Raw genomic sequence first — 27,744 nt, forward strand, 5'->3', positions numbered from 1 at the left:
ATAAAAGTAGCAGATGATTCAGGAAAACACGGCATACCTTGTTGAAAAAAAAAAACTAATTCTCAAAGAAAATATGTGAGGTTGTCATACAGAGTTAATTAAACATAACCACTTTTGCCAAGGGGTAAACTATTGGATCCATAAATTCTCTCACGAAGTTGTGAGGATGCTAGTTATTTGCACCTGAATACAGAAAACATCATGACAAATTATTCCATATCACTGCCCTGCTATTCAGCAGTTCCTTTTTTTAATGATGTGGACATATCAGGCCACAGAGCCTTGCTTCCTCAGTAAGTGTAAAGTCTAACAGAGAGAATCCCAGGTCTCTATCACAAAGCCTTGACCTGTAAAATCTAGACCCTCGTCAAGCATAACCAAGTAAACCTACTTTTTCTATATTGGCTGTATAATACACTCACCATCTCAAAGATTTGTGTATTTAATCAGTCAAACACATATGAAAAAAGACATACAAATGACACAAAATGGTTTCGCAAGAAGGATCAGAATGTTTAAGCATCAGATATCACACAAATATGAAAACACATTGGTGAAAAGTTCACTGGGGAAAAAAAAAAGAAACATAAAAAGTTTGGTTCCATTTTCCCCATTCTTTTGAGATTTATTAATGTTATTCAGCACAATGTCACTTTGTGAAGTCTGACCTGGATTAGATGACTTCCATTGTCTGCAAATCGAGTATGAACAGAATTGCCTTGAATGTATTGCATGCGTCCTCTGTTTTCAGATTTGAAAAAACAGTGGAGGCAACAGGAAAAAGATTCTCTCTTACTTTTTACTGTTTTGTTGATTTAGACCATAAAATGTCATAACTTGGCCTTTGATTTACATATTTCAAAAAAAAAATTAAAGAGGAAATGTTTTAGAACAGCTCAAAAATGTTCAGAAATCCAAATAGTCCAAACAAAAAATTTCAACACGTGATTTGTTTCTCTGTGTTGCCATGCAAATGCTACTTTCCCAGAAGGCAACTTGTTGGTTCTAATTTAAAATAGCTCCATGTAAAACATTTTGTCCTGTTATGTAAGCAGCAGACAATATACATGGTACACTCAAAGCAATTCAGACTCTATTTACACCACTTTAGTAGAACTCAGTTTTCGTGATATGTTTCTAGCTTATACAGTTCATAACTGGTAATGGTGATGGTATTAATACACATGAAAATATTACAACCTGTGAACATCATGTGATGATACAAGCTTAGCCAGTTATATTAGAAAATGTACATACTCACTACTGCCAGAATGAAGCATTAAGTGGGCTATGGTATGCCAGTTGGAATGAGAGTAGACTAAGAATATCAAGTATAAGAACCAAGCAGATTAACTGAATGAGACTAAACTAAAATGGAAGCGAGACAGGCTTCGCCACAAGCACAGGTTGAGGGATTTACGTGAGAGAGGAGAGGTGGAGATGGGCAGCTGGACTAGGATGTTGTGTATGGTATAGAGACCACCTTGGAAGGGGTCGTAAATTTCTGTTTTGATGAGATGACTGACAAAACAAACCTGATGCTGAGGGTTGTGCTGGTTAAAAAATAAGAAGGCACAGTAAGACTGATGACAGATTGTGGAAAAGTTGAGGAAAGAGGAAATGAATTGAAAGACAAACAGGAAGAGCAGCAATAAGAGGGGGTGGGAAGAAGGAGGGCTGCAGAAAGTGAGCGGATGGCTCTACTAGGCCATCGTGGAGTTCTGAGGTTCCAGGATGACACTACTTCGGTCCTGGATGCAGGAGAGAGCAGTGGCGGGAATACGGTGCTGGTCGATCAGATTGTATTCCAGGTGAACAGTGGTGAGTGAAGACCACTCAGTCACCTTGCGTTTACACAGTGATTTCACTGGGATGGACCTGGAAAGACAAGGTCACATGCATCATCATCATCATCATCATCATCAAGGCATGAAGCCTCTCATCTCCTCTTTTATAATACAGGTTGTTTTGGTTTAGGCAAATTGCTACTACAAAAGTTTTGAACCGAAAAATGGATCAATAATCAAGTGGTTATCACGTGAAGTTGCACTACTGTTTCAAATGATGAATCATCCATGGGGACCTGTGTAAAGTCATACAGAATCTTGTAAATATTGGTAAACCTCCAAATAAAACACACAGATCATAGTTAATTAAGAGTATTGAATTTGTGTACTTTTTCCAGTATTATGTCTGTGACTTGAACCAAAATCGACAAAGACATTAAGAGACTGCTGCTGTTGGATTAATAAAAAAAAAGTGTCAATAGAAGGCGAAAGAGAAAGCAAATATGACTATTAGAAATGACAAGACTCACCTGATTCGGTTGGAGTCAAGATGCAGCAACTGCAGATTCCGGAACAAGCGTATGTAACGTGGGACACACTCAAAATAGTTGTTGTCTAAGAGGAGCTCAACTAGCGTCCGGTACACCCCTCGGAACGACACCGTCGATATCCCGTGATCCTGCAGGTGGTTGTGAGATAGACGCAGAGACTCCAGGCCTGGCTTGAGGTGCTGCAGGACGTAAGCTGGAATGCTGTGGATTTGGTTGTGCTGCAAGGAGACCTGGCGTAAAGCAGTAGGGAGATAGAAGGGAATTGTGGCCATCTGGTTGTGGGACAGATCCAGAGCCTCCAGTTTACTGGAGAGAGACAGACACACAGACAGACAGACAAACAGACAGACAGAAAGAGAGAGACACAGACAGAGTTGACAGCCATTTACTATTTGAGATCTGGTAATTACTTCTCTCAAGTCTATCAGTGCTCAGATGATTACATCTATATTTAAACATAAATCCATCAGAATGGAAAAGGGTCAAGCTTTTGTCAAGTATGTAGTGTTACTGTGTTGGTACGTGACGTGTCAGGTGGGTCATACCATGTCTGGTACATTATGTACTGTAGTCATGGTGGAGGAGCTGCTATGTGGAGAGAGAACTATGATGCAGTGTTTGCACTGAGCTGGGCCCCATCAGGTCATTAAACCCGAGTCAGGGTGGGAGAGAGACCGGGAGGGACCAGGGAGGTGAAATTATGAGTGAGGGGGGTTTGAGGAGGCTCAGGTTGAACTCCAAAAGCATGAAGAGTGCACTGCGATTGCGATTTGTGAGAGTATAGGCCAAACCAGGAGGTGAGTTGTATGTGTGAAGAGGTTTAGGGGGCCTAAGGGGGAGATGTGTAAGTGAAGAGGCTTGTAGAAGCTGAGGGTGAGTTGTGAGGGGGCCAGAGAAGCAGCTGGTGTGAGTTTGTACCACTCTGCACAGCAGGACCAAGGGGGAGATTTCCTCTGACTCCAGCTCCATCAAGGCGCAGTAGGGTGTAGAGCCAATAATCAAGACACATGGGAGAGAAGGATCTTATGTGGTTAAGAATGTGTTAAGCCATTGAAATGAAGTTACAGTGAGTTTCATCTGGTTTGTGTTCACACACAACAACTTCTGTTGTTGAATAAGCAGTGAAGCCAAGACATTAAATTCAACTTTAAATTGATAGAATTTGGACATAGAGGGAGTTGAAAACATTCTATGAGAAAAATGGTTTGAGGTCGTGGATTCGCAAAATAATATCGGTTCTAGTGAGTTGTGGAACGCAAGCCAAAGTTGAGTGTACAGTTGGACAAAACTGTAGTCAGAGAGACAGTCAAGGCCAGATCCCCTCCATTAACCCTGAAGAGGACATCCAACCAATTAGTGTTTATTTAACAAAACCTGTTTACATTTTGCAGAGTGCGATTAAAAGGAGTTCAACTGTGCATTGTGTGGAAATTCAGATGTGTTATTCTGCTAAATATTATAGCATGAAGGAGGGGCATGAAGGAGTCATTAACTAAAGTATGAAGAAATATGTAATTTGCTGCATTGTGATTTTGCATGTTTTTGTAATGCTTTGGATAAACTGTAATTTTGTTTTTGCTCCTATGTGTGTTTAGAAACAACAGACTATTAATGAGAACTAAAAATTCTTTCCTTAACTTTAAGAGACTTTGTTCAACAATGGACTTGTTAAAAATTCTTAAATGTTTCAATGCTTGTGAGTAGGAAATGCAGTAAAGTCACAAGGGAACCAACACAATGACAGATTTGGAGAACCAAGAATACAATAAACCACACACACATTCACACTACCGATAATGCAAGAAAAGTAGGCTGTTATAATTTGCATTGATTTGAGTGAAAAGGGCAATTAAATCCCTTTCAGCACTGTAAATTTCAAAGCTACAAATAGCTTTAGAGTTTAAGAAATAGATGGTGACAAAACCATACTAAAGGTTTTTGGATTTACAGTGTAAGACGACATACACATGAAAATAACTGTAAAATCCACTCTCTCACACACACACACACACACACACACAAAACACACACACACACACACACACATACACACACACAAAAACCCCACCTCATAGGTGGACTCTGGAACTATAAAAATTATGGACAAAAACCTAATTAAACCTTTGGAGTGGCACATTGTAAAAAGGTTTTGATCTTCAGGATAAGCAGTTGGTTTACGCCTGACTCCGATCTGCTGGAGCTGTGATTAAATTATGGCATGGCTCTCCATTGTACAGCCAAAAGCGATCAACGATGATGGCCTTCCTAAGGGAACACTGGTCTAATAAGAAGCAGAAGGCAATAGCTGTCAACACACATTCACAGGCACACCGATGCCAGTGTGTTACACAACAACACTTGCATAGCCTGGCACACTGACCATCACTGTCACGATGAAGAGGATTGGGCTGAATGAAAATGGAATATCACATAGATAAAATATAATGAAATTCAAGTGCAATTTTTGCCCAGTTTTGATCTTTATGATTCATGCTAATATGCTCAGAGGAAGAGCCAGCAGAAACGTTACACTTCCTCTCATGTTTTAACTGCGGGTTGCCTCGGAACTAGATTTGGAAAATAACAAAAAGAAGAAAATATTTTTGTTTTGTTTGGTACATGCGTGTGTGTATGTGTGTGTGTCTTCTTAGTTCATCCAGCTGTGGGCTTCTACGTGTCCCCTCAGGCAAGGACTTTTTACATAACTCATTATGAAACGGCGCCGACATTCAGCAAACTCAGCAACATTTTTTGAACTCAAGTACACCGTGTAAAACAAAACAGTTTTTGCTGTTAAATGCAATATGACAGCAGTGTGAAAAGCAAGCCTATCTTCTATCTTCCCTCTCACCTCCTGCCTTTATGCCCCTGGCTCATTACCCAAAATGCCCCTCAAGTGCAGCTTAGATCCATCACTATCTCTCAATCCATCCCTCTCCTCCTCAGAGGTCACACGCACACCACCCATGGGCCACAGACACATACACGCACACACACACACACACACACACACACACACACACACACACACACACACATACATACACACACACACACACACAGTGAACAAACCTCACCCACAACGCATATGTCTAAAGCCAGAAACAAACGGCGCACTGACATGGAATCCCTGTTCTGTTTCTCTCACACACACACATTAAACACACACGCATTTACGCACCTATGCAACACAAAGACACACACACACACAAATACCCACATAGGGCCTGTTTTAAAACCACAGGCCTGCTGTCCTGAGCCATCCTGATTCCCATGACACTTCTCAATATGTTAGAGAAGTGATGTCACTGGTCAGGGACGGGTCACTTCCATGGAAACTCATTAACCCCCCACCCCCTACCAACGATGCATACACACACACACACAAACACACACCTCTCTGTGTTCATACAAAACAGAAACACATTGAGGAGACACATACTAAGATGAATGTTAAGAGAAATTTAAAACCAGAATGAGGGTTTATGAGCAAAGCATGGGGTTCCTCACATGTGACATGACGAGGAGGAATAGGACGCAAGTGTTTAAGAGACGTAATAAACTCTAGACAAGGCTTTTTATGTGTTTACTCAAACTTACAGAGGAGGTAGCTGTATATTTTGTGTCATTTGTTTGAAAGGAGGGAAAATGCATAGTTCAGCCAATAGAAGAACGGAGATTGAGTGGTTTACGTTGAGCAGGATATTGTGTGTGGGGCGAATGCAGTTGTCAATGTTCTGTGAAGAAGTGAAACTTTTGGAATGTAATAAAGTCTGTGGCAGTGACTAGGATTTGAGAAGACTGTGATAGAGTGGGTGGGATGAAGAGGGCTTAGACAGGGCTTGGGGGAGGCAGATTTAGGGAGGTTATTTGGGCTGACAGGCTCTCATAAGCGGTTAGGAGATAAAAGGGAATAGTGAAAGTTAGGGCCTCAGTGGAGGGAAAGCTCACAGATTTATGCTGAAATAATAGTAGGGTGCAGGAGTGTTTGGGTAGATCACAGGATCACAGACAGACACAGTCACAGACACATACATGTACACAGACACATACACATACACACAAATGCACACACAGACACATAAACACGCACACACACACATACGCACACACACACTCACACACACTCATACACACGCGCGCACACACACACACACACACACACACACACACACACACATACACAAATGAACAAAAATGCAGAGAAAAGTACAGTACAGTATCACAAGGACAGTGACAGTATATGATGAATGTCGTCAGTTTTAAGACACTGTCAAACAGCTCTGACAATTCAAGCAAGACATGTAACTAAGACTTTTATGGGGAATGTGGCAGGTCACCAGGTCACAAAAACAAACAAAAAAAAACAGAAATAGGAAAGAAGTAAATCCAACATTTCCTCCAGTAACAGTGTAGCAGAACAGTGAAGCAGAAGAGTGATTTTTTGGAGAGAGGTGATTATGTCCTGGATCAGTGAGCTATGCAATTCTCATACTTTTTTATCGCTCTAACTGGCACTGCAGTGGAGGGATTCACCACATGTCAGTGGAGAAAATTAGGAAAAGATGTTGGAGAAAAATTATGAAAACCAAGTTTTTGGCTGACTAAGCCAGAGAAACAGAGAGAGAGAGAGAGAGAGAGAGAGAGAGAGAGAGAGAGAGAGAGAGACTGTGGGAAAGAATGAAAATGAGAGTGTTGAGTGATCGCATGGGCAGAGTGAGTAGAGTAACTTTGTGCATCAGTGAGATTAGCGATCAGCCTGAGACTAAAAATGCTTTAGAAAGTGAGGAAATAGTCCAATATTCACATGCCCAGTCACAGTCTGGGCACAGTCTCTCATAAACATTCTCTAGCTCCCTCATGAATGCACACACACACACACACACACACGCACACACACACACACACACACACACACACACACACACACACACACACACACACATAATCACCACTCCTAACGAGAGCAGCTACTGGATTCTTTGCTGAAATGTCTGAAATCTCATTATTTAATCACAGCAAATGAGTTGTGTCAGGATATATATATATATATATATATATATATATGACATATGCATAATTCTCATTGCCTCACGTGTGTATTAGACATGTTTAAGAGCACATAGCTTGTTGTGTGTATTTGCTCTAATCTGTCTTAATATGAGGATTACATTTGTGCCCACCAGAGAAACTGGACTGTAATTCTGTATCTCTCACTAAAAGACAAAAAGACTCCCAAAGCATCAGTTTGAGAGACCCATCTTCTCCTTGAAGTACCAAAAAAAACCCAAGAGCTGGCAAATGCAGAGGACTCAAAATTAAGTTGAGGTGCGCCCTCTTGTGGTCAACAAAGTCTGTTACTGACAAACTACAATTACTACTGCCACTACTACTACTACTACTACTACTACTACTACTACTACTACTACTACTACTACTACCACCACTGCTATTGATTCAAGCATGCATATAAAGTACATCAGATTTTTTCTATTTTACTTTCCAGATTTATATTATAGTCATTTTCTGTAATAACCACAGCAACACAATAAAATGGTCAGTGATAGAATTGGAATATTAGAAAATGGTGTGGTCATGTGGAGTAGGAAAAGAAGTGTTCTTTTTGTGGGGTTAAGACGCCTATGGCAGGGTGACTCACGGCAGATTGATCCAGGCCCCGTGGTCGAAGCTGTTTTCTGTCAGGAGGTTGTGACTCAGATCCAGCACTCTCAGGTGGACAGACTTATTCAGAGCCATGCCCTCTACTAGTTGGATCTGGTTATGCTGCATTCGTAAATCCTACATGTCCAAACATCCAAACAAGCAATTCAGAGGATTACATATATTTTCATATGCACATTGCAGAGAAGAGTGACAAGAACTTTCAGAAAAGTAATATTTCGTAAAGTGATAATACATTCAATATCATAACAGCGGCCTTAAGCTGAAACACTTGTAAACATAAAGAGTACTGTTAAAGAGAGATTTGGTGTTCTGCCTCGTTATGGCACTCACCTCTAGGGAGGGGGGGAGTCCAAAAGGGATGGTGCGGAAGTAGTTGTTATTGAGTCTAAGGTACTTAACCATCTTCAGAGGGCGGAAGGTAACAGGTGTAATGCTGCCTTCATAGAGGCTGTTGCCTCCAATCTCTAAAACAAGCAGCTTGAACAGACCTAGAGACAGAGGGCAGTTCATGTGTTACACTGATTACAGAAAACTTTCTTCTAATCTGTTTTTCTGATGTAATCCAAAACATTGCCTCCAATGTGAAAGAGCCAAGACTGTAGAAACAAACATTTTATCAACTATCCGTTCTTGAAACGGGTTTTGGAAGAAGCTATTTTGAGAAATCACGAACTAAAATAAAATGGTTTTATGAAATGGCTGATTATTTTACCTCTGAAGCTGCCAGGAGCAAGGTGACTAATTTTGTTGTTGTTTATCCTCAGTTCCTCAAGAGACGACGGCAGTCTTGGGATCGTAGTCAGCTCATTATTGTCCAGGTTCAGCCTTTTAAGTTTTGTCAGATTCTTTTAATGTAAAATTTTTAATATGAGAAACAAGGTGTGAAATCTTGAAATTTCAACAGCTATTATATGCCTTACAGTAAACACTTTCTTGAGCATAATTTAAACTTGAAAACAATTCTGCAGTGCACTCTAACTAAAGGAATACCCATAGCTTTCTTCTAATGTTGGTTAAACTATTTTAAGGTGAAGGATCTAATTTATACCCTCCATCAGGCAATGACCAGCCTGTCTGGCACTGTCTGTCTGCTCCAGCTGAGCCTCTAGTCTTCTGGCCTCTGTCATTAGAGGGACATAAGGAGCAGGCACTGTAAAGTTTGACCTCATTCTTCCTACTTTTAAGACTATTTGGCCCAGTCCAGTTTCACAGACACTGCACAGCCAGTCTTCTTAGAAGAGGCCAGCGTCTTTCAGAAGTTTCCAGCATTGGTCAAACTGTGGGTTCCTAGTTTCTGGAGCAGTGTTTGTACTGGGAGGACTTTGACATAATGTGGTTATTTCCCAAGATCTCCTAGAAATTAAGAGTTATTCTGGGAGAATCTGGGTTCATGTGAGTCCACCTTGTCACTTGAAATTATCAGTAGAAAGGGTGTGGCCTTTTTAAACATGCTATTATGTGACTGGAGGAAAACCTTGAACCCTGGAGAAGATGTGACAGCAAGTGCAGACAGAGTTCTTATGGAAGGCAATGAGACAGATGAGATTTACAAAGATTAGGTCACATACAAGTGAGACACAGGTGAGACTTACAACAAAAAGGAACGGTCTAAGAGAGGAGTCTAGCTTGTTCTCGCTGAGATCAATTTCTTCCAGATTAGGGAGACCAGAGAAGCTTCGAGGGGGCAATCTAGAAATGTTATTCCCTGTGTGACATTTAGCAAAACAAATAAAGGAATTATATGAAGCGCTCAGAACAGTAAAACAGTCTTAGTTCTCATATGTTTTCACTGGAGAGCTACTTTGTGCATTTTCCCTCCTCAAAAAATAGTAGACCTGAGTGTTCAGTTTGCTGATTGTACTGTTCAAGTGTTTGCAAATTTAAATGACCTCTTTTTGTTTGTAACTTGATTATGAATGAATAATTTGTCGTTGTTCATTATTCGAGGTTTATTCGCATCTTTGTGCCTACTTTGAACTCACCAGGCAGTTCAAGAATAGTGACTGTCAAGTCAGTGATGATTGGTAGGCGGGACATGCCAATGGCCTTGCATGAAATTTTAGCTCCTCCCAGTCGGCAGTCCTCTGGTAATGAGTCTGTGAAGCCATTCTTAGTCATTGTGCTGTTTGTTTCACTCTCCTCTTCTTCTTCCTCTTCTTCCTCTTCTTCTTCCTCTTCTTCTTCTTCCTCTTCTTCTTCTTCCTCCTCTTCTTCCTCATCCTCCTCTTCTTCTTCCTCCTCCTCCTCCTCCTTTCCACCCTGGTCCATGAGACGTTTCTTGTCCTCTCTGAGTTCCCTCAACACGGCACTCAGCTTCCCAGTTTCTCCTCCCCTCCCCGCCAATACTGAAAAAAGCTCCACCCATACTGCTGCAGTCCTCCCCATGTCTAGCTGAGGTGTCAGCAAACGAGAGAGAAGCAAAAATGAAGCACTTTAACACTCACTGTAAAATTTGATCATGACCAGAGATGCCACAAACAAACAAACAAACGAACAAACAAACAAACTGTAATAAGGAAGTGAGTCACTAAGGTACACAACTGACAAGAAAAAATGGCAAACACACCCACAGTGAATATTTATGTTGGTCTAAAACAACATGAACAGTGTATCAATAGTAACTGCAGATGATAATTTTTTTTTAAATGTAGAGGTCATAATGAAGGCCATACATCACATGAACATATTATTCAGCGTTAATGTTTGCTTAAAGATTTTTAGCCAATCACATCTTTTTATCAGAAAGTCGATAAGCAAAGAACCTAAAATTACAACTATTATAATGGTTCTTGTAATGGTTCTAATGGTTCTTCTAAATGGATCCAACTCCACCTGTGAATCTTTGGCTGTCCCTCTCAAGTGCCTCTTTCTCTGAGTCTCGTCTGGCCCCCTCCCTCCTGAGAACACAGCCATGATTTAACATGTTCATATTAGAGACATGGAACACCACTTCAACAAAACTGTGAGCAAGCCAACAACTATGCTGTCGGCAGAGAGAGAACCATTTGTATCACTGTGCAAATCTGAGCTGCTGGTTTGACACTTGCATACGATACAGAAGCCCAGCAGTACATCTTGAACTGCCACTATTTCCTCAAGACATCAATGTAGCAATTAATTAAATCATTGCATTGATAAATGATATCGATTTAGATGTGACACGGTTTAGATGTCCTCATGATAGATGTTCAAATTCTTGTCAAATAAGTCTGTTAACAGTTTAGAGCAGCCTACACAATAACTCAAATTTGCAAGAGCACAGTGCTGCATCCTCATGATGGAGCTGAATTTAATCATTTTGCGAAACACAGACATGAATGACATCAGACGCAAATCTCTGGCAAATTAACCACCACAATCTAATTTTAACCCTAAACCAACGTTTTTTGATCACATTACTTACGTGATGTCCAAGTTGAGTCAGATGCTGCTCTTTCCACTGCTTGGCTAAATGCTGGGTTTTTCATGACTTCACTGGACTCTGATGCACTACTCCCATTCTCAGTGGTTTTTCCCCGAGTGATGAGGGATTCTACTCCCACAGCGAGAACACCTATAGAAATGCACAGCAACCAAAAATTCGCCATGATACTGCATGCAGACGGTGCTCTGACGGTCAGCATGTACCTGCTGGCTCACCTCTGGCTGCACTCTTAAATCTACCCATAGTCAGTACCCAAAAAAAGGAGGTGGGAAAGAACACGAAGGAGGAGAGGAGAAGAGGAGGAGAAAGGGGGGGGTCAAACATGTACACGGCTCATCCTCTACAAAGACACTCGTTCATCCCTCCTTAAAAAAGAAAAAAAAAACAACCCTTTATTACACTCTGTGGTTGCGGCCTTAAACTAACAAACAGGGAGAGAACGCAAAAGAAATAAAGGTTGGAAGAAGGAGAGAGTTTAAGAGCAACACAGGCAGACAAAAGAAAGAAAGAAAGAAAGAAAGAAAGAAAGAAAGAAAGAACGAAAGAAAGAAAGTTTTGCATCACTGAATGCTCCAGGGAATCAGTGGTTGTATCTTGTAATGAAGTCCCATAAGGACAAATTGAGGGTGTGTAATTGTTACTGGAGACCAAGTGAGTGAACTCAGGGCCCTTATGTTACACATATTCTGGCACTATAGCTCATCTCAAACATATCCCCGCTTGGCATTCATCCCTCAGCACATATGTCCGAAAAGGAGTAACAGACTGGCAAAAAGGAAAGAGATTTGTCTAACCCATAAAACAAACAGCAGCCAGACAAATTCACAAATGGAGCCTCCCCAACATGACGCTAGGTATGTTCATGAGCAAGAGAACACACACCGCCCCCCCCCCCTCTCTCTCTCTCTCTCTCTTTCTCTCTCTGTCTCCTTATCTATTGCTCACTCTCCCTCCCTTACTAGCTTATGCTAAATTGGTCAGTCCTAAAATAATCATCATGAACAATATCTCTTCAAATGGTTTGTCAAGTCCTTAAATCCTAAACAAAGTGGAAAGAATTAAAACAAGGGTTTCACACACACACACACACACACACACACACACACATACACACATCTTGGGAAGTGCTGTAGACCACAGACTGGCACTACTGAGTGATATCTCAGTGTGATTCCATTAATGTTTGCAGAGACGTTACCAGCTATAACATACACAACAACAATATGTGTTTACATGGCAATGACACTTTTTTTTTCACATAATCCTTGAACCTACTTGATACCTTTGGGTAGACTCCCAGTAGTTTGAATCATTATAGGCCTTGCTTTCCTGAGTGCGTCACCTGAGTTTGAGGACTGAAATTAACAGCCATCAGCTTAGCAGGGATATGTGTGTATTTTAACAACTTGAGAAATTCCAGTGAAACACAAATTACCCAAAACAAACACCCACAGTTGACCACACATGCTGTCCAGTTTAATTATTTTTGGGCACAGCGTAACACAAGGCCACAAGGATTACCGTTAGGTTATTGAAGGTTATAATAATACCAGTAATGTCTGTCTACCACATCAGTCCCGTTATAATTACTGAAACACCCACGGAAATGACTGTTTCTTTTCTGAAAATAGGTCAATTACAGAGGAGACTTCCTCTGAGGATTAAAAGGAGACATCTTTAATATACACAATTCGGTGTCCACTGTCCTCATATTTGACCAGCATCAGCAACAAAAATAAAGTCAGTCTGTATGTCTCCTTTAAATAAACATGTCTGCAACGCCACTGATGTTTCTGTTTTGTAAATATTCACATGGACGGAAGCATGACCTTGTTTGACTTTCATAGCAAACACTGAGGAGGAACAAGACAAAGTTGCTCATTTTGACTACCTGAGAAACCACCCTAGCTCTCTCGCTCTCTCTCTCTCTCTCTCTCTCTCTCTCTCATTCTCCAAAATGTGTCTGTTTGAAATGAGTCAGCATTAAGATGGTTATGCTCTACATAGCCTTCCTCCTCACTGTCCTTTGTTCCATTCTCACTCTGTCACTGAGTCTCTGACACGTTTCAGCCTGAGGGGACTGTGGTCACTTACACAGTAATATTATGATTTATTTGTTAAGCTATTTTTATATTTAATGTAAGAACACACCTGACCTGCCCGCTGGGAATATATAAAGCAAGAGCAACAAGGAAAATATTTCCTTGGGCTACTTGCAAGAAATCTTGGGAAGCCTATCCATCTCTGGCTCACTCTGGTCAGTCACATTGCTGTGTAGGTTACAACAATTAGTCTATATAAGGGAGCCAAGGAGCAGATGGAGCTGGAAAGGGGATATGAGTTTGATCTCGGGATCCTAGTTATGCAAGCACATGGAGATCACAGAGTCAATCAAGGATAAAGACAGTCAAGGCACTTTACAGACATCAAATCATGAAAAGACTGAGTAATGAATGAAATTAAATAGGAAATTGTTAGATGGAGATGAATATACAAACAATAATGTCAGGATCGATTAGTAGATGGACTTAAGGTGGTCATTAGCTTGTTAAATGGCTAGGGGTTCTGATAAGTCTTTAGGGAAATGAATGGAGTGAAACAGTGTTCTCTTTCCTACTGTTTTCCTCTGTTCTTTGGGAGCTGATGTCACGCAGATACCAGAATAGCTACACATATTGTGATGATGTCAGTTCTACGGTCTTCACCCCATCCTCACTCTCTGCCTCTGTCCTAGCCTGACACTGATACACTGCTGAACTAATTTACAATTTCAGTTGTGCAAGGTTACAGAAGTGCACAAGACTTTCTGATGTGTAAGTACTGGAAATGTACTCACAGCTTTCACAGTATTTCAAGGGCAATGTGTCTCTTAATTAGATCAGTAAAGATCCAGTTCCATCTCTAAAAATACACATTGGCTGGGTGTCCCCTCAGTATACCCAGTCTTGGTTTACGCTATTCAGCTGTGGAATATCTTAACTGAGCTTGAAGTTCAGAGAATAGTGGTTTTATATACTGTGTGGTGTTACAGACCACCGGGTCGATTTTCATATCTTCACAGAATTAAATAAGGAACTTTTTGGTGGGTAAAATGAGAATGTGTACATTAGAGGCACACTTCACACTTAATGATGGGTATTATGAAGAAGTGAACAAATTTGTGGTCACATAAAAATCATTGTCTGAGGCCTTGCCATATATCATCACAACGCTTTTTCGTGGGAAGTTTGAGGAACTCCAAGATAATTTCAGTAAGCTTCTGAAACAGTGTACCGCCCACAACAGGAAACAATAAGAAATCATTATAGAGCACATCTGCCTCACCGCTAAACATTTAACTTTCCTCAGACCAAGCTGTTTTAGGGCCTTACTTCACTGCGCCCCCCCCACCCCAACACGTGCGCGTGCACACACACACACGCACACACGCACGCACGCACACACACACACACACACACACACACACACACACACACACACACACACACACACACACACACTGCTCAAGCTTGACTCCACCACAACAGGTGTGAAAATATCTCAGATCACAGGCATAGTGGTTGGACACAAGCCTCTTTATGGCCATTTCCATATGTGCTGATGTCTATTCACAGAGGTATGGACCTCAGAGAACAGGCCTGATGCCACCAAGCAGTGATTGGCAAATACAGGTGACTTAACAGACAGTTAAGTTTAGCACAAGATATGGGGTTTGGTTGGTGGGGCAGCTAAAGGGACCAGTGCCAAGGCCTTATTGTCATAACTCATAGCCTCCTGCCTGTTGTCTTTCACATTCCTTCCCTATTTATAGCCTGTCCCGTCCTATCCTCATTCTTTCTCTGTCTGTACATTACTCTTGCTTCTTCTTTACTAGGAAAAGGGGAGTGACAAAGGCTTTGTCTTTTCTGAGACAAGTCATTCCAATCATAAATGCAAGGGAAGGTGCCTCCGGGACTCTTTGTCCTGCGTCGGTCGTGGTGTGACGAGCGGAGTGTGGCGGAGCTTCTGTGCTGGACTTTCTTCGAGGGACAGTGTCAGAAGTTTCTTCATTTGAAAGAGAGAGCCCAAACTTAAGACAGCCATGGATGATGTGTACAAAGCAGCGGTAAGTTATGACTGCTTTTTTTTTTTTTTTTTCAAACATAACTCTTTGTTGGAAAACAGGCTTAGTCTGAGATATTATAGCAGTTAAAGAATCTAAATGGAGTTTTCTTCTCTAGACAGATATCTTTGTGCAGTCTCGTTTTATAGCTTTTATTTTTTATTTTTTTTTTTTTTAAGTCAAACACCGTGAGAAAAAGTCTTGAATCCAAAGAAACTTCTGTTCAGATCTGTTCAGAGGTGATATGGCCCTGGCTAATTTTTAAAGTCAAGGGGCCTTCAAGTTAAACTGGGGTCATTGTGCGCTATGGACTGAATGGTTAAGTTATCAGTGTGCACAAACAGTCAAACCAACAAGGAGAAATTAATTAAGGAATTATATGTGTACCTGATTTGGTGAGCAATAAAGGCCATATCACTATTTAGTACACATGTACCAATCAGTTCAGTTAATGAGGAAGACAGATCGCTAAAATCAACGCCACCTGAAATAGGCAGCCATGAGGAGAAAAGTATGATAGCAATGGGGGGATTATATGACAGCCTGTGGGAGCAAAGGGCTGTGATGACAATTGGTTCCTAATCTGACACAAGGTGACACGGTTTCAGGTATCTAAATGCCTAAAGGCTAGATCTCTTGTTGCATGTTAAAACTAAAGTGGGTCTCTAGTATCTTTTGGAGAACAGAAGACCCTCAGTGAGTATGTCTTCTGATATTCTCTGTAAAAAGCGCCATCATTTTCTATCTATTCTTCTCCTCCCTCTAACAGGTTGAGAACTTAACAGAGGAACAGAAAAATGGTGAGCTCCCCCTACCTTGTGCATTTTGCAGAATAAAAAATCTCATTCAGTCAAGCAGCTGCGCTGTTTAGCTTTGTGTAGCTCTCCACTCATCCTGTGTAGCTTGGATTTCTTTAGCATGCTATTAGCCACTGATACCTAACTGATGTTGTGAAGCTTAACTAAATGTCTCTCTGGCAGAGTTCCGTGCTGCATTCGACATCTTTGTGCAGGATGCTGAGGATGGCTGCATCAGTACCAAAGAGTTGGGCAAAGTGATGAGGATGCTGGGACAGAACCCCACTCAGGAAGAGCTGCAGGAGATGGTGGATGAGGTAGATGAGGATGGTATGTCACTTAGAAATCAGAGGGTTGGGGTTTTTTTTTTTCCTTTTTAAATTAGTCACCAAACTTCATGTAAGTGTTTTAAAACACAGTGTAAAAAAGTCTTAAACTTTCAATTAAATTTCTTGTTGCAATATGTGAACGTGTGTACAATTAATTTTGTGTTTGTGTGTAGGCAGCGGGACAGTAGACTTTGATGAGTTTTTGGTGATGATGGTGCGCTGTATGAAAGAGGAGAGCAAAGGGAAATCTGAGGAGGAGTTGGCTGAAGTCTTCCGGATGTTCGATAAGTATGAGACATGAAAATACAACAGTACCTGAAGTTACACCACAGTTCACATCCAGGCACCTAGTCAATACTTATCTTTACACTCATTTGCCATTAAATGGCTTATTTAAATTAAAACCATGATATATGGATGAGCCACAACATTGGTTATCTAGATTAAAACGTGTCATGTTTGCCTTGTTTTCTTGTTTTTTGGTAAGAAATGGAGATGGCTACATTGACTTGGATGAGCTAAAGAATATGCTGGAATCTACCGGTGAGGCCATTACTGAAGATGATATAGAGGAGCTCATGAAGGATGGAGACAAAAACAACGACGGCAAGATTGACTATGATGGTATGTTTAGCTTGTTATTCACAAAAAAAAAATCACAGTACTGGAATCTGATAATTGATTACATTACAAATCTACAAGTCACCTAGTGTCCAAGTTTGGAAGTGTCAACTTTTGTTTAAAAATTGTACTTTTTGTCTACACCCACAGAGTTCTTGGACTTCATGAAGGGTGTTGAATAAGCTTTACCAGGACCTTGAAAGATCTCCGTCTATCCTCTCCATCAGTCACATTACCTGTCCTCCATCTCAGATAGCAAAGAACAGCATTAGACAAAAAGATACAGCCAGGAGTAGATATCACCAATACACTGTCATGTCATCACCTCAGGTCTCATACATGCTTTAACTGGAATGTATATAACCTCGTAGCTCCATTGTTTTGTTGGTATTGTGTTCTGGATTTTTCCACTCCACCATGTCTGTTTCTTCCAGTACATTAGTATTTGATGCTGCATTAAATAAAATGTCATTTTTCTGTAATAAGTGGTAGCTGATCAATTGATTCTAATGTCACTCATGATGTCTTGGAAAGAAAACAATCATTCTGAATCAAGGAAAACGTGTGAGGTTGCTGTGTTCTGGTCCCGTGTCCATTTATTAAAAAAAAAGGCCAGTCTGTAGCATAATCCATATGCCACAAAGAAAGAGAGCAAAGAAATCAGTGAGTGGACAGTTACTTTATTATTGAATATCAAACTAGGCAAAGTTCACACAAACAATGACAGTCTGGGTCCTTCAGTAACATGAGATGCACACAGGTACAACTCATAAGGTCATATGCCTGACTGAAGCCATAGCAACACTGCATTAATTCAGTAGTTCAGACAAAAACAAGCGAGTGAATGGAAAAGGTTTATCCTTGCTCTTTGATAGCGCTGCTGTCACTCAGAAATGAATAACTCAAATTTGTATTTAACCACTTTATGGACATAATAACCGTTGGGGAGATCTGCCTACAACACCAAGGGGAAATACCATGAAAACAGAACAGAATAAGAGTCTCAAGGGAAAGACCAAACACGCCATTTAAGACTACTTCTTACATCCCAATGTGCAACTCTGAAGAGGTTAGGAACAGAGGAAACCAAAAAAAACCCAAACAATCTTACATCTTTCTGTGTCAAACACAACTACTGTGAGTAATGAGTCAAAAAGAATGTTACTTGAAATGTTACTCAAGATATGAAAAACATGTGGTTTCATGCTAAATCTGTGGAGTATTAATGGGACGGACTAGGCACTATTTTTTTCACCTGTGCTAAGCTCAGGCGACAAATTAGAAAAACAAAAACAAATATGTTCATCTACAGAGGCCAAAACTGTTCAACAGGGATGCACGTGATAGCCTATGAGACTTGTGTAGAGCTTAGTGAAGATTAGTACCAACTATGAGAAGTTAGCTTCATTTTTAGCTTGCCACATTGCTCTCCCCTTAATGAAAGTACAAGGTCTGAGCTGATACTCTGGTGTGTGGATGTTGGTGAGCTGGGCACTGGTTGTGAGTGCTGGGTGAGAAGTGGTGGAAAAGGACACTGCAGACTGTGGAAGGGAAAGAGGTTTTGTCTGTATAGCCCTCAGTTGGCGAAAGTGCGTCTGACAGCTTCCACAATGGACTTGGCAGTGATGCCAAACATGTCCAGCAGCTCCTGTGGTTTGCCACTCTGAGGCACACGGCTCACTGCCAAGCGATGGACCACAATACCAGGCTCCTCTGCCACTGCAGACAGCACAGCTTCACCAAGACCACCTGCACAGAGAGACAGGCATAAGGTCATTGTCTCACCTAATTAACAAAGTCCCACAGATAACATAATTCTCTCACCTAATTAACAAAGTCCCCTAGGCTCTGCACTGGCAGACCTAAAGTAGTGAGGTGTCTGCTGACTAGTCAGGACACACACACACACACACTCTTAGGACCCATCGAATAAGTGAAGAAAATCGTGAATTTCACAGCATACCCTCTTTGTAATGGTCCTCCACTGTGATCACCCTGCCTCCAGTGGCACGGGCACTTGCTACAATGGTGCCAGCATCCAGTGGCTTAATGGTGAACGGATCGATCACACGGATATTCACCCCTGGCCAAAAAAAAACAGCAAAAAAGAAAAAACAAATTCAACAAAAATTCTACTTACATTTACATACATATTTTTATGGGGTGAAATAAGAAGATTACTTCATCTAAAACCCCATGAATTCATCGATAAAGCTTTTAAATCCATGTGGCAATGAGCGATAAGGGGGCCGAAGCTGATTTAAGAGGAAAATGTTCAGTAATGCTGGTGGTGGAGTGCTGGTCTGACAATGCAAACAGCACTACCACTTTCAGCCAACAGATGGCATGGGCTAACCTTCTTTAGCCAGTTGATCATGTGCAGCGAGAGCTTCATGCAGAGTCACTCCAGCTCCAATCACAGTCACTTGATCCTTGTTGGACTGACGCACCACCTACAGGTCAAAAAAGGAACCGCAGATGAGGGTGCAGAACTGTCTACTGCAGAGTTCAAAAGTCCAGGAGGCCCAATGAACACACTGTATGCTCAAGTATTTAACACCTAACCAACATATCTAAACTGATCACAAGTAGTCCAAGTAGATTTTCACTGGCTGCTGTCTAAACAGTTATGATATATATATATACACACACACAGAAGCACTAAAGGGCAGTCTTTTACTTTCTGCATTTTTTCTTCATAACTCATCCAAGTGTGTCAGCACAAAAGACATACAAAAAGATGCCACTATTAACCCACACAAAGGGGATGTAAAAGTCTATGAAATTAAAAGGCAAGGTGAGGCATTGGTGCTTTAATTAGAGTGCAAAAGATCTGAGAACAGGCTAAAGAACAAAGGGCATGGACCAGTACATAAAACAGCAGTTAGGCAGAAAAGAACAAAACAAAAAAAAACAACAACTGAAATACAAAATGGTCAGTGAGACCCATTAAAACAAAGCCTCTGGCTGTGAACTTTGGTTGAGTTTTATACTGAATACAGGTGATACTAATACTGCTCAGTGTATTATGCCCCCTCTGACAGACTTCCCTCCTCACTTCCCAGACGACTGACACACCCTGCTCATCAGCCCTTTTATCAAAACAGGTCAAGGTGTTTCCTGCATCTGATTACAACCTTAGACTTTCCACTGTCAAAGAGAAACTGGCCTTTCACCAACACAAGTTCCTGCTCTACTACTGACTGTATTTCTGGGTTTAGCTGCTGTTGCGTCAGTAAATGTTTTTTTTCTTTCCTGTACAACACAAAATAAACTTAATAATTTAAACGTGATTTCCTGACAATATAATGATAAATATGCCATTCCCTTTTCTTTCCAGGGAAGGAATTCAAAGGGCTTTTGTCGCCGATAAAAAAAAGAGTCAGTTTTGTCAAATGGTGTAATATGTAGTGTGCTGGATGCTGTGACCCATGCTGCCAGAGGGCTTATACAGACATTCCTCAAAGACGGCTCTAAGACGCAGGGAACAAATGTGACCTTCAGTGTGAATGGTGTGATATAAGAAACAATTTTTGTGCCCAGAGTGGTGAATCTTCACATGGACCGTCAGGGACATGGAATCAGAAAAGCCTCGCTGGTATTCGAGGAAGTCTGGAACTCCTAGCCCCACACTGCTCTCTGCAGCGTGTTCTTCCCAGAAACATTCTCAACTTGCCTTACCCTTCAAACTAAATTTAGAGAGGGACTAACCAAGCATACTGTAGCTTTTCTTCCTAACAGGGCACCATTGTTATCATGCTTAAATATTATCCTGCATCTAAGGCTTCTATTTAACAGGTACGATTCATAAAACAGTCAGGTGTGGACACTCACCTTGGCTCTGCCAACCTCAAATTTCTCCCCAGAGTCATAGATAGTGGCTGTGTCGGGCCGGCTGGTGCGGATGAAACAAATCCCCTGGAGAGAGGCACACAGTAACTGATTTACAAAGCACCTCAGCCATGACAAAGCAAAATTAAGCCTACAGAAAAAAAATACTATTAAAAAAGCGCATTAGAGGGCTTAATTAATGGTTACAGTCAAAGTGACCACTTAATACAAGTAATAGGTTAGAGCTAATGTACACGGTACAGCCATAATCTCATTCTGTTATGACACGGCTCTTGAACGTTGTCTGTAGTCTCACCTTGGTGTTAGCTGCCAACTCCACAGCCTTCTCAGTGGACACGCCGTCACTGGGGTAAAACACAGTGCATGTAGGGATGGCTCTGAACATAGCAAGGTCCTCCAAGGCCATCTGGGAAGGGCCATCTTCACCTGAGGACATTTATATGTGGACATTTATTCTCTGACTACGCTACCAACAACTACAGCATGGTTTTAGAGTATTAGTGTTTGTGTGTGCTATTACTGAATTATTAAACACAAAATTGACAAATTCTTAAACATTTCTGGAGAGCGCTGACTAAAAGTAAGGCCTCTTACCAATAGACACACCACAGTGTGACCCTGCCAGGTTGACATTGGACTGGGAGATGGCTCCCATGCGGATCTGGTCATAGGCACGAGAGAAGAAGGCAGCAAACGTGCTGGCAAACGCAACAGTGCGGTCACGAGTGGCACAACCGATAGCTACACTGACCTTCAGAGAAAAGGAAGAAACGGCAGTCATGAGCCAAGTCTATTAAAGCAGATGAGTACAATTCTATTACCACTCACTAACACACAAATTAACCAGACTAAATCTGAGAGGGCTTTTCCATACACAGCTCTACAAAATTATGCAAACATCATGAATCCTAAAAGGAAAGTAGTCACAGCTGAACGATGCCTCTGTCCTCCTTCAGCTAAATATCTACCATTGTTACCACAAAAAAAAAAGCAGTTTTTTTTTTTTTTCTTTCAGCTAAATATCTACCACTGTAAAAAAAAGAAAAAAAAAGAATGAAGATTCCCCCCCCCCTTTCAACTAAATAGCTACCACTATAAAAAGAAGAGAAAAAAAAGCCTCATTGTGAAAGGCATTAGCAGTGATCATTGCCCGTGTTCCAGGCTTGCGGATGGAGCCATGGATTATCACTCAGTGGAAGCGTGGGAAGTCACACTCTATTGGGCAAGCTCTTGTGACTGATAAATGCAGAGAGGGAACATGGTAATACATTATAAAGTCAGTCTGGGGCCAAACAGTCACCGATTACACAAACTTGGAGCAGATTACAATTTAACAGAGTGATGTTAGACTCCTTCAGCATACAGTGACTTAACACACATCTCCACACCCTCAGATCACACTACTACACTCCACCACTCCCCTAACGATCAGACAGGCCAGCACATGGGAACAATGTGTTGGGTGTGTGTACAATTTCCTTCAAAAGCATGCTCTCAGATCTGCTGTGTCACTGTTTTCTTCTCCAAGTCACTTTTCACTGTTGAATACAGGCCACAGCTCTTACTCAGCATTAAACACAAACACGCAGACACACTCACCATGTTCTGTTCCGCAATAAAGCATTCAATGTAACGATCGGGGTGCGCTTTCCTAAAGATATCGGAGAAGGTGGAGTTCTTGGTGTCACCGTCGAGAGCGACCACACGATCGCTGCCATCGCCCAGCTTCTTCAGGGCCACACCGTAAGCCTTCCTGGTGGAGATCTGAGTGGAGTGTGTGTTTAAGATAAATACATAAATAAATAAATAAAAAACAAGAGAGTAAATAGAAATGACGAAGACTTAGATTAGAGGCCTGGAGCTCCTTATATGGTCCAAAGACATGCAAACATAACAGGAACAGACATGCGCAAACTAACAAGGAAGTGGTCTTTATACCACACAAAACATCACATTAGGATGATTCTACACAGTAAATAACTCCTTCCTCACCTTGTCTCCAACCTTGTACTCTGGTGGGCTGGGCATGCGGATGGACGTGATGTCAACAGGAGGGGCATCCTCATTGGGCAGTTCAGGGGTCAGGGGTTTGTTTGGGGCCAGGATCCGGCCATTTACATCAGACAGAAGCTCTTCTACGCGGTCCTTAGGCATGGGCTTGCCGTGCCAGTTATCCATGTCCTCAATACCTGTTGTAGGGCAGTGTACACAGGCAATCATGACAGACCACCAAACCACAAAATGATCAATCATAGCCATCAATCATAGCCAAAACAATCAATCATACCCTCATCAAATATGAAGTAAATGGATTCGGTTTTGATCAAAAGTAAGTGCAATAGTGTGTTTGTGTGTGTCCGTGTGGACAGGTTGAAAGATATTGTCTTGCTTCATGTTTTACCATCTTGACTTTGACTGACCTTTGAGACCTTTGCCCTTGAAGGTTTTGGCCACGATGGCAGTGGGCTTTCCTTTAAAGCGCTCAGCTTGCCAAAGAGCCTTACACAGCTCCTCCACATCATGGCCATCTACCACATATGTGTTCCAGCTAGAGACAGACACACACATAGCTCTATTACATTCCACACATGCACACAAAACCTGCTTCAGTAAAATAAAGGGTGAGGAAGGTGCAGGACTGGGTTCAGTTTAATATTTCGTGAGATCCAACAGACTCCAACTCTATGCTACGAGTCTCATGACTGGACAAGAATGAAAAAGGGGATGAAGAGAGATGTGGGAAGAGTATATACCCAAAAGCCTTGCAACGCTCTTGGTAAGCGGCCATGTCATGTTTCAGTGGAGCAGGTTCACTCTGGCCCAGGCGGTTGATGTCCAGGATGGCCACAAGATTGTCCAGTTTATAGTAGGAGGCAAAAGCCATGGCCTCCCACACGCTCCCCTCTGAACACTCACCATCTCCCAGCAAGCAGTACACGCGGTAACTAAGGACAGGGACGTGATGGAAATACCACATCAACTTTACAGCATAGTCAAAACAAGCTGTACAGTAAAGCATATCAATTTTGTAATGGACTGCAGTTCAATTAATAATGGCCACAATCCTTTCATTTTGACAATTCACAAGTAAAACTGTATTAATGTGAGTGAATTAAGGAGCCATTTTGCAATGAACTGGGCAAGTGGCCACTAAGGAATTTTGACCTTTCAAATAAAAGGACGTCATGCGTGCTGCAGCGTGGGGCATTTTGCCAAAGTTCACTGCAGATTTTTGTTGAGTAATGAACTGTGATACACCTAAAAAGCCGTCAGGCCCGGGTTAGCCAAACTTTCATCGAAAAAGATAGATTATACTATTATATTAAGGTTTTCGCTAATTCTAACCCTACACATCTGATTCTGGACACTGATTAGCTGCATCAGATTTGTTGAAGTTAGACCAAATGCATGCATATTATGCAGCTCTGCAGGATTTGAGATGTCTTCTCTCGCTCTTGCCAACCGTGAGGTCATCTCAAACTTGCGACTGATCAATATCAAATGACAGTCAGGAGACAGGCTGCAGTACCTGGCCTTGTCAAAGTACTTCCCAGTGTAGGCCATTCCACATGCAGCCCCCAGGCCTTGGCCCAGGGACCCTGTTGCTACATCGACGAATGCCAGTTTCTGCAAAGCAAAGCAGAGCAGAGCAGAGTTTGTCAATGCAAGTAGTTACACAAACAGTTCAATACAAATAAGAGTCAAAGATAACAGCTGACGGTATTTAAGACAGACATGTATGTAATCGGGTTTGGTGGCTTTTGTAATTGGGACGCTGGAATGGGTTGTGTTGCAGGATGGTGTGGTGGATGAGTCCTCACAGGGGTGGGATGTCCCTCCAGATCACAGTCGATCTTGCGCAGGTTCAACAGTTCAGACTCTTTGACGAAGCCAGCCTCAGCCCAAGCTGCATACAAGATAGGAGCAGCATGACCCTACAGGATGTGTGGAGAAGCCATAGGAGGTCAATACATTTACTTGAAATACTTGCGTGCATGCTCTATGCATGAGACTCATATTCAATCATTTCGGGGGGCTAAAACAAAAGCATCTCGTTTCAACACAAACTCTGCAAGGGAGACAGAGACAAACACATACACACAGGTTTACAGCATGGGCAACAATGTACAGAGTAATGCAAGATACCTCTGGAAGCCAGGGCCTACCTTAGACATGACAAAGCGGTCGTTAGCGGCATTGCGGGGGTCGTCGGCTTTGTAGCGCATGGTGTGGAAGAACAGCACAGACATTAACTCTGCAGCACTGCAGCAGGAGGTTGGGTGTCTGCAGAGGAATCACACTCCAGAATCAGTGGACAATCACTAACGAGAAACTATAACACGTGCTTCATGTTAGAGTCCCTCATATGGGAAGCCACACACACACACACACATGCATGTTTGTACACTGAAAAAGAAATCAGACTTCAAAAATGTACCTGTGTCAGAGAAAATTGTATAGCATTTTTTAAATATATATTTAAACCCTTTTGACAGACACTGAACAATAGTCTGCTGAAATAATGTGTCTGCGAAGTTATGTCCTGTCATGACTTTAATTTGTGTTTGTTTGTTGTTGCTTTTTTTACAGTTTGTTCAGTGTTTGTTGGCATTGTATTGAACATACAGAAAACTAGACCATGAAGAATGTGAGGTTGAGAGGAACAAAGTCTACAGTCCCTTCAAGAGATTACAGATCTAAAAATCTGATATACAGACTGTGTAGCACAGTGTCATTAAAACATGCATCATTTGACAACAGGAAACAATGGCACATGAAATCAAATCAAAAGCTTGTCTACAATGTGTGTGAAGGAGTTGGACAATGGTTAGTTTAGTTGTTACCAAAAAACCGAAGGCTCCAGTAAGATTTGATATCACAACACTTTGGAAATCCACATGCACTCAGTATGTAACCTGTTCTATAATGTTATCATCTAACAGTATCTCACACATTACATCACATGCATCTTTGGTTATTTTACAACACATTCCATGTTTTAACCCGCACAACATTTCACTTAGGGTTTACCCTCTTGGTCCTAAAGTCAGAATCACTTAGGCTGAAATACAAGAAATAGGATGAGATTAAGAGGAAATAAAGGCAGCAACTGAAAATCCAAAGAATGAGGAAAAACATGAAAAATTACACAACTCAGTGCTCTTCTGACACCATCCATTTCTGGGACTTAACTTTCCTCTGAGTGTTGGAGGAAGTTATAAAAACAGGTTCTACTGCAACGTTTTCACTTTTGAGAACAATACCCATTATATGAAAATGAATAAGGAAAAAAAAAACCCGCAAAGCATTACAGTTCATAAATCATTGACAGATTGAGAAATAACCATGGTCACGCAAGTGCTGGAGTAGTAATTCTGCTCTCAATGAATTCACGCTTCTTTCACTGACGTCACACTGATGCGCATCTTTTAGCGCGTGTCAAATGCAACTTGGAAATATCTGGTCGTTGTAGAACGCTGGCACCGCGGCCGATTCTAAAACACTGCTTTAGCAAACATACATTGTGAAATGTTGGTCATCTGTTGCAATTCAGTCGCTAATCACAAAAGTGGCTTCGGAGACAGCAGAGCAACTAAGATTTTGCAATGATTCAGCAACGCTTAATTTTCACAATGAATGCACAAAGACTTTCAGTTATCAAACAGCTGTACAATGTGTCACGTTGATATTTGGTTTATTAATGGATTGTGCAACTGTAACTTTAAATCAGACCGTCCCGGAGACCACGAGACCTCCAAAACCTCCATGTGACTTCTATTAATGGAGGAAAATGTACAATTCAGCTTAGCATTCTGGCTATATGGGACAGCATCCCCTGCCATACAGTATTAGAGATGACAGCAGATGCATTTTAACTTTCGGCTTTATTTTGCACTAAAGTTACCCCAACTGACATGCAAGGTAAAGTAAACCTTACGCGAAGCTCAACGAGGTTCCAATAATAGAGGTGACTGACAGTTAAGCCAATTTTCTCCTCCATGTAACCTGCGAGGCCACGCCGCGTTCGTATGCTACACTACATTGATTGATTGTGCTACGAAAAGAAGACCTGCAAGTATAACGTGAACATACGTTTTAGCCTTGACTGAACGAAACTTATAAAATAATGTTGCTAACAATCAACCTTCCGATTAAACTAGTAACCGCGTTAAATTCACAGCACGTGCCGACGCCTCAGGGAGGAGATTTCACTTATTGAAAGAAAATTACAAACCTAACTTGGCTAAACAATGTATTTTCATTTGCAAGACACTCTTAGGCGTTGAAAAGCAGAATATGTGGTTAAGCATTTCGCTAACTGCACAAACTTACCCAGAGTTTGAAGCGCATGTTGCCTTGATGGAATGAATCCTCAGTTTATTGGCGATGTCTTTCAGGCCCTGAAGAGTTTTCTCGTCGGGTTTGTGGTAGCCTTCCATGTTCAGAAATATTCTGCGATGTACTTTTAATGTATAACGGATAGATTATTTGATGAACTGTGTAATTTCCTTCCCTGACCCGAGAGACAGCACAGACTTCTCCACCAAGGCAAGTGGCATGCGGACGTGCTGTACAGAAGCTTTTTATATGACGTT

The 27,744-nt window shown here is 41.5% G+C and overlaps 3 protein-coding genes across 5 annotated transcripts; 1 reads left to right on the forward strand and 2 right to left on the reverse strand.

The window, feature by feature from the left end:
- Positions 1–1,703: 1,703 nt before the first annotated feature.
- Positions 1,704–11,690, reverse strand: LOC115806891 (extracellular matrix protein 2). Its single transcript, XM_030767751.1, has 9 exons — positions 11,663–11,690; positions 10,856–10,920; positions 10,006–10,414; positions 9,616–9,728; positions 8,736–8,868; positions 8,354–8,511; positions 7,998–8,137; positions 2,318–2,644; positions 1,704–1,878 (listed from the first exon to the last, which is right to left on the reverse strand). Exons 1-9 carry the CDS (start codon positions 11,688–11,690, stop codon positions 1,704–1,706), a joined length of 1,548 nt encoding a protein of 515 aa, XP_030623611.1.
- Positions 11,691–15,528: 3,838 nt separating this feature from the next.
- On the forward strand, positions 15,529–17,478 carry tnnc1b (troponin C type 1b (slow)). The gene is made up of 6 exons (XM_030768697.1): positions 15,529–15,552; positions 16,319–16,349; positions 16,530–16,676; positions 16,849–16,963; positions 17,163–17,299; positions 17,447–17,478. The coding sequence occupies exons 1-6, from the start codon at positions 15,529–15,531 to the stop codon at positions 17,476–17,478; spliced, it is 486 nt and encodes a 161-aa protein (XP_030624557.1).
- A 482-nt stretch (positions 17,479–17,960) lies between these two features.
- Positions 17,961–27,697, reverse strand: tktb (transketolase b). Of its 3 annotated transcripts, XM_030770215.1 has the most exons (15): positions 27,482–27,588; positions 25,315–25,432; positions 24,970–25,083; positions 24,678–24,775; positions 23,902–24,093; positions 23,569–23,696; positions 23,141–23,337; positions 22,748–22,912; positions 21,743–21,899; positions 21,444–21,574; positions 21,131–21,214; positions 19,653–19,749; positions 19,260–19,379; positions 18,897–19,045; positions 17,961–18,551 (listed from the first exon to the last, which is right to left on the reverse strand). In XM_030770215.1, exons 1-15 carry the CDS (start codon positions 27,586–27,588, stop codon positions 18,519–18,521), a joined length of 1,890 nt encoding a protein of 629 aa, XP_030626075.1. In that variant the 3' UTR covers positions 17,961–18,518. The 3 variants fall into 3 exon arrangements, with proteins under 3 accessions (XP_030626075.1, XP_030626074.1, XP_030626076.1); XM_030770214.1 differs by having other exon boundaries at positions 17,961–19,045; positions 27,482–27,697; XM_030770216.1 differs by lacking the exon at positions 24,970–25,083 and having other exon boundaries at positions 17,961–19,045; positions 27,482–27,697.
- Positions 27,698–27,744: the final 47 nt, after the last annotated feature.

The sequence above is a fragment of the Chanos chanos genome, chromosome 3, assembly GCF_902362185.1.
Source record: "Chanos chanos chromosome 3, fChaCha1.1, whole genome shotgun sequence".
NCBI classification, from domain to species: Eukaryota; Metazoa; Chordata; class Actinopteri; order Gonorynchiformes; family Chanidae; genus Chanos; species Chanos chanos.

Coding starts and splice junctions, on each gene's coding strand:
- LOC115806891 (XM_030767751.1), bottom strand. CDS start 11,690: ATGGGTAGATTTAAGAGTGCAGCCAGAG. Junction 10,415..10,855: donor GGACAGCCAAAGATTCACAG/GTGGAGTTGGAT, acceptor CTGACACCTCAG/CTAGACATGGGGAGGACTGC. Junction 8,869..9,615: donor TTAGACCGTTCCTTTTTGTT/GTAAGTCTCACC, acceptor TTACATTAAAAG/AATCTGACAAAACTTAAAAG.
- tnnc1b (XM_030768697.1), top strand. CDS start 15,529: ATGGATGATGTGTACAAAGCAGCG. Junction 16,677..16,848: donor GGATGAGGTAGATGAGGATG/GTATGTCACTTA, acceptor GTTTGTGTGTAG/GCAGCGGGACAGTAGACTTT. Junction 16,964..17,162: donor GTCTTCCGGATGTTCGATAA/GTATGAGACATG, acceptor TTTTTTGGTAAG/AAATGGAGATGGCTACATTG.
- tktb (XM_030770215.1), bottom strand. CDS start 27,588: ATGGAAGGCTACCACAAACCCGACGAGAAAACTCTTCAGGGCCTGAAA. Junction 21,900..22,747: donor TTATTGCGGAACAGAACATG/GTGAGTGTGTCT, acceptor TTTTCTCTGAAG/GTCAGTGTAGCTATCGGTTG. Junction 19,380..19,652: donor TGATCAACTGGCTAAAGAAG/GTTAGCCCATGC, acceptor TTTTTTGGCCAG/GGGTGAATATCCGTGTGATC.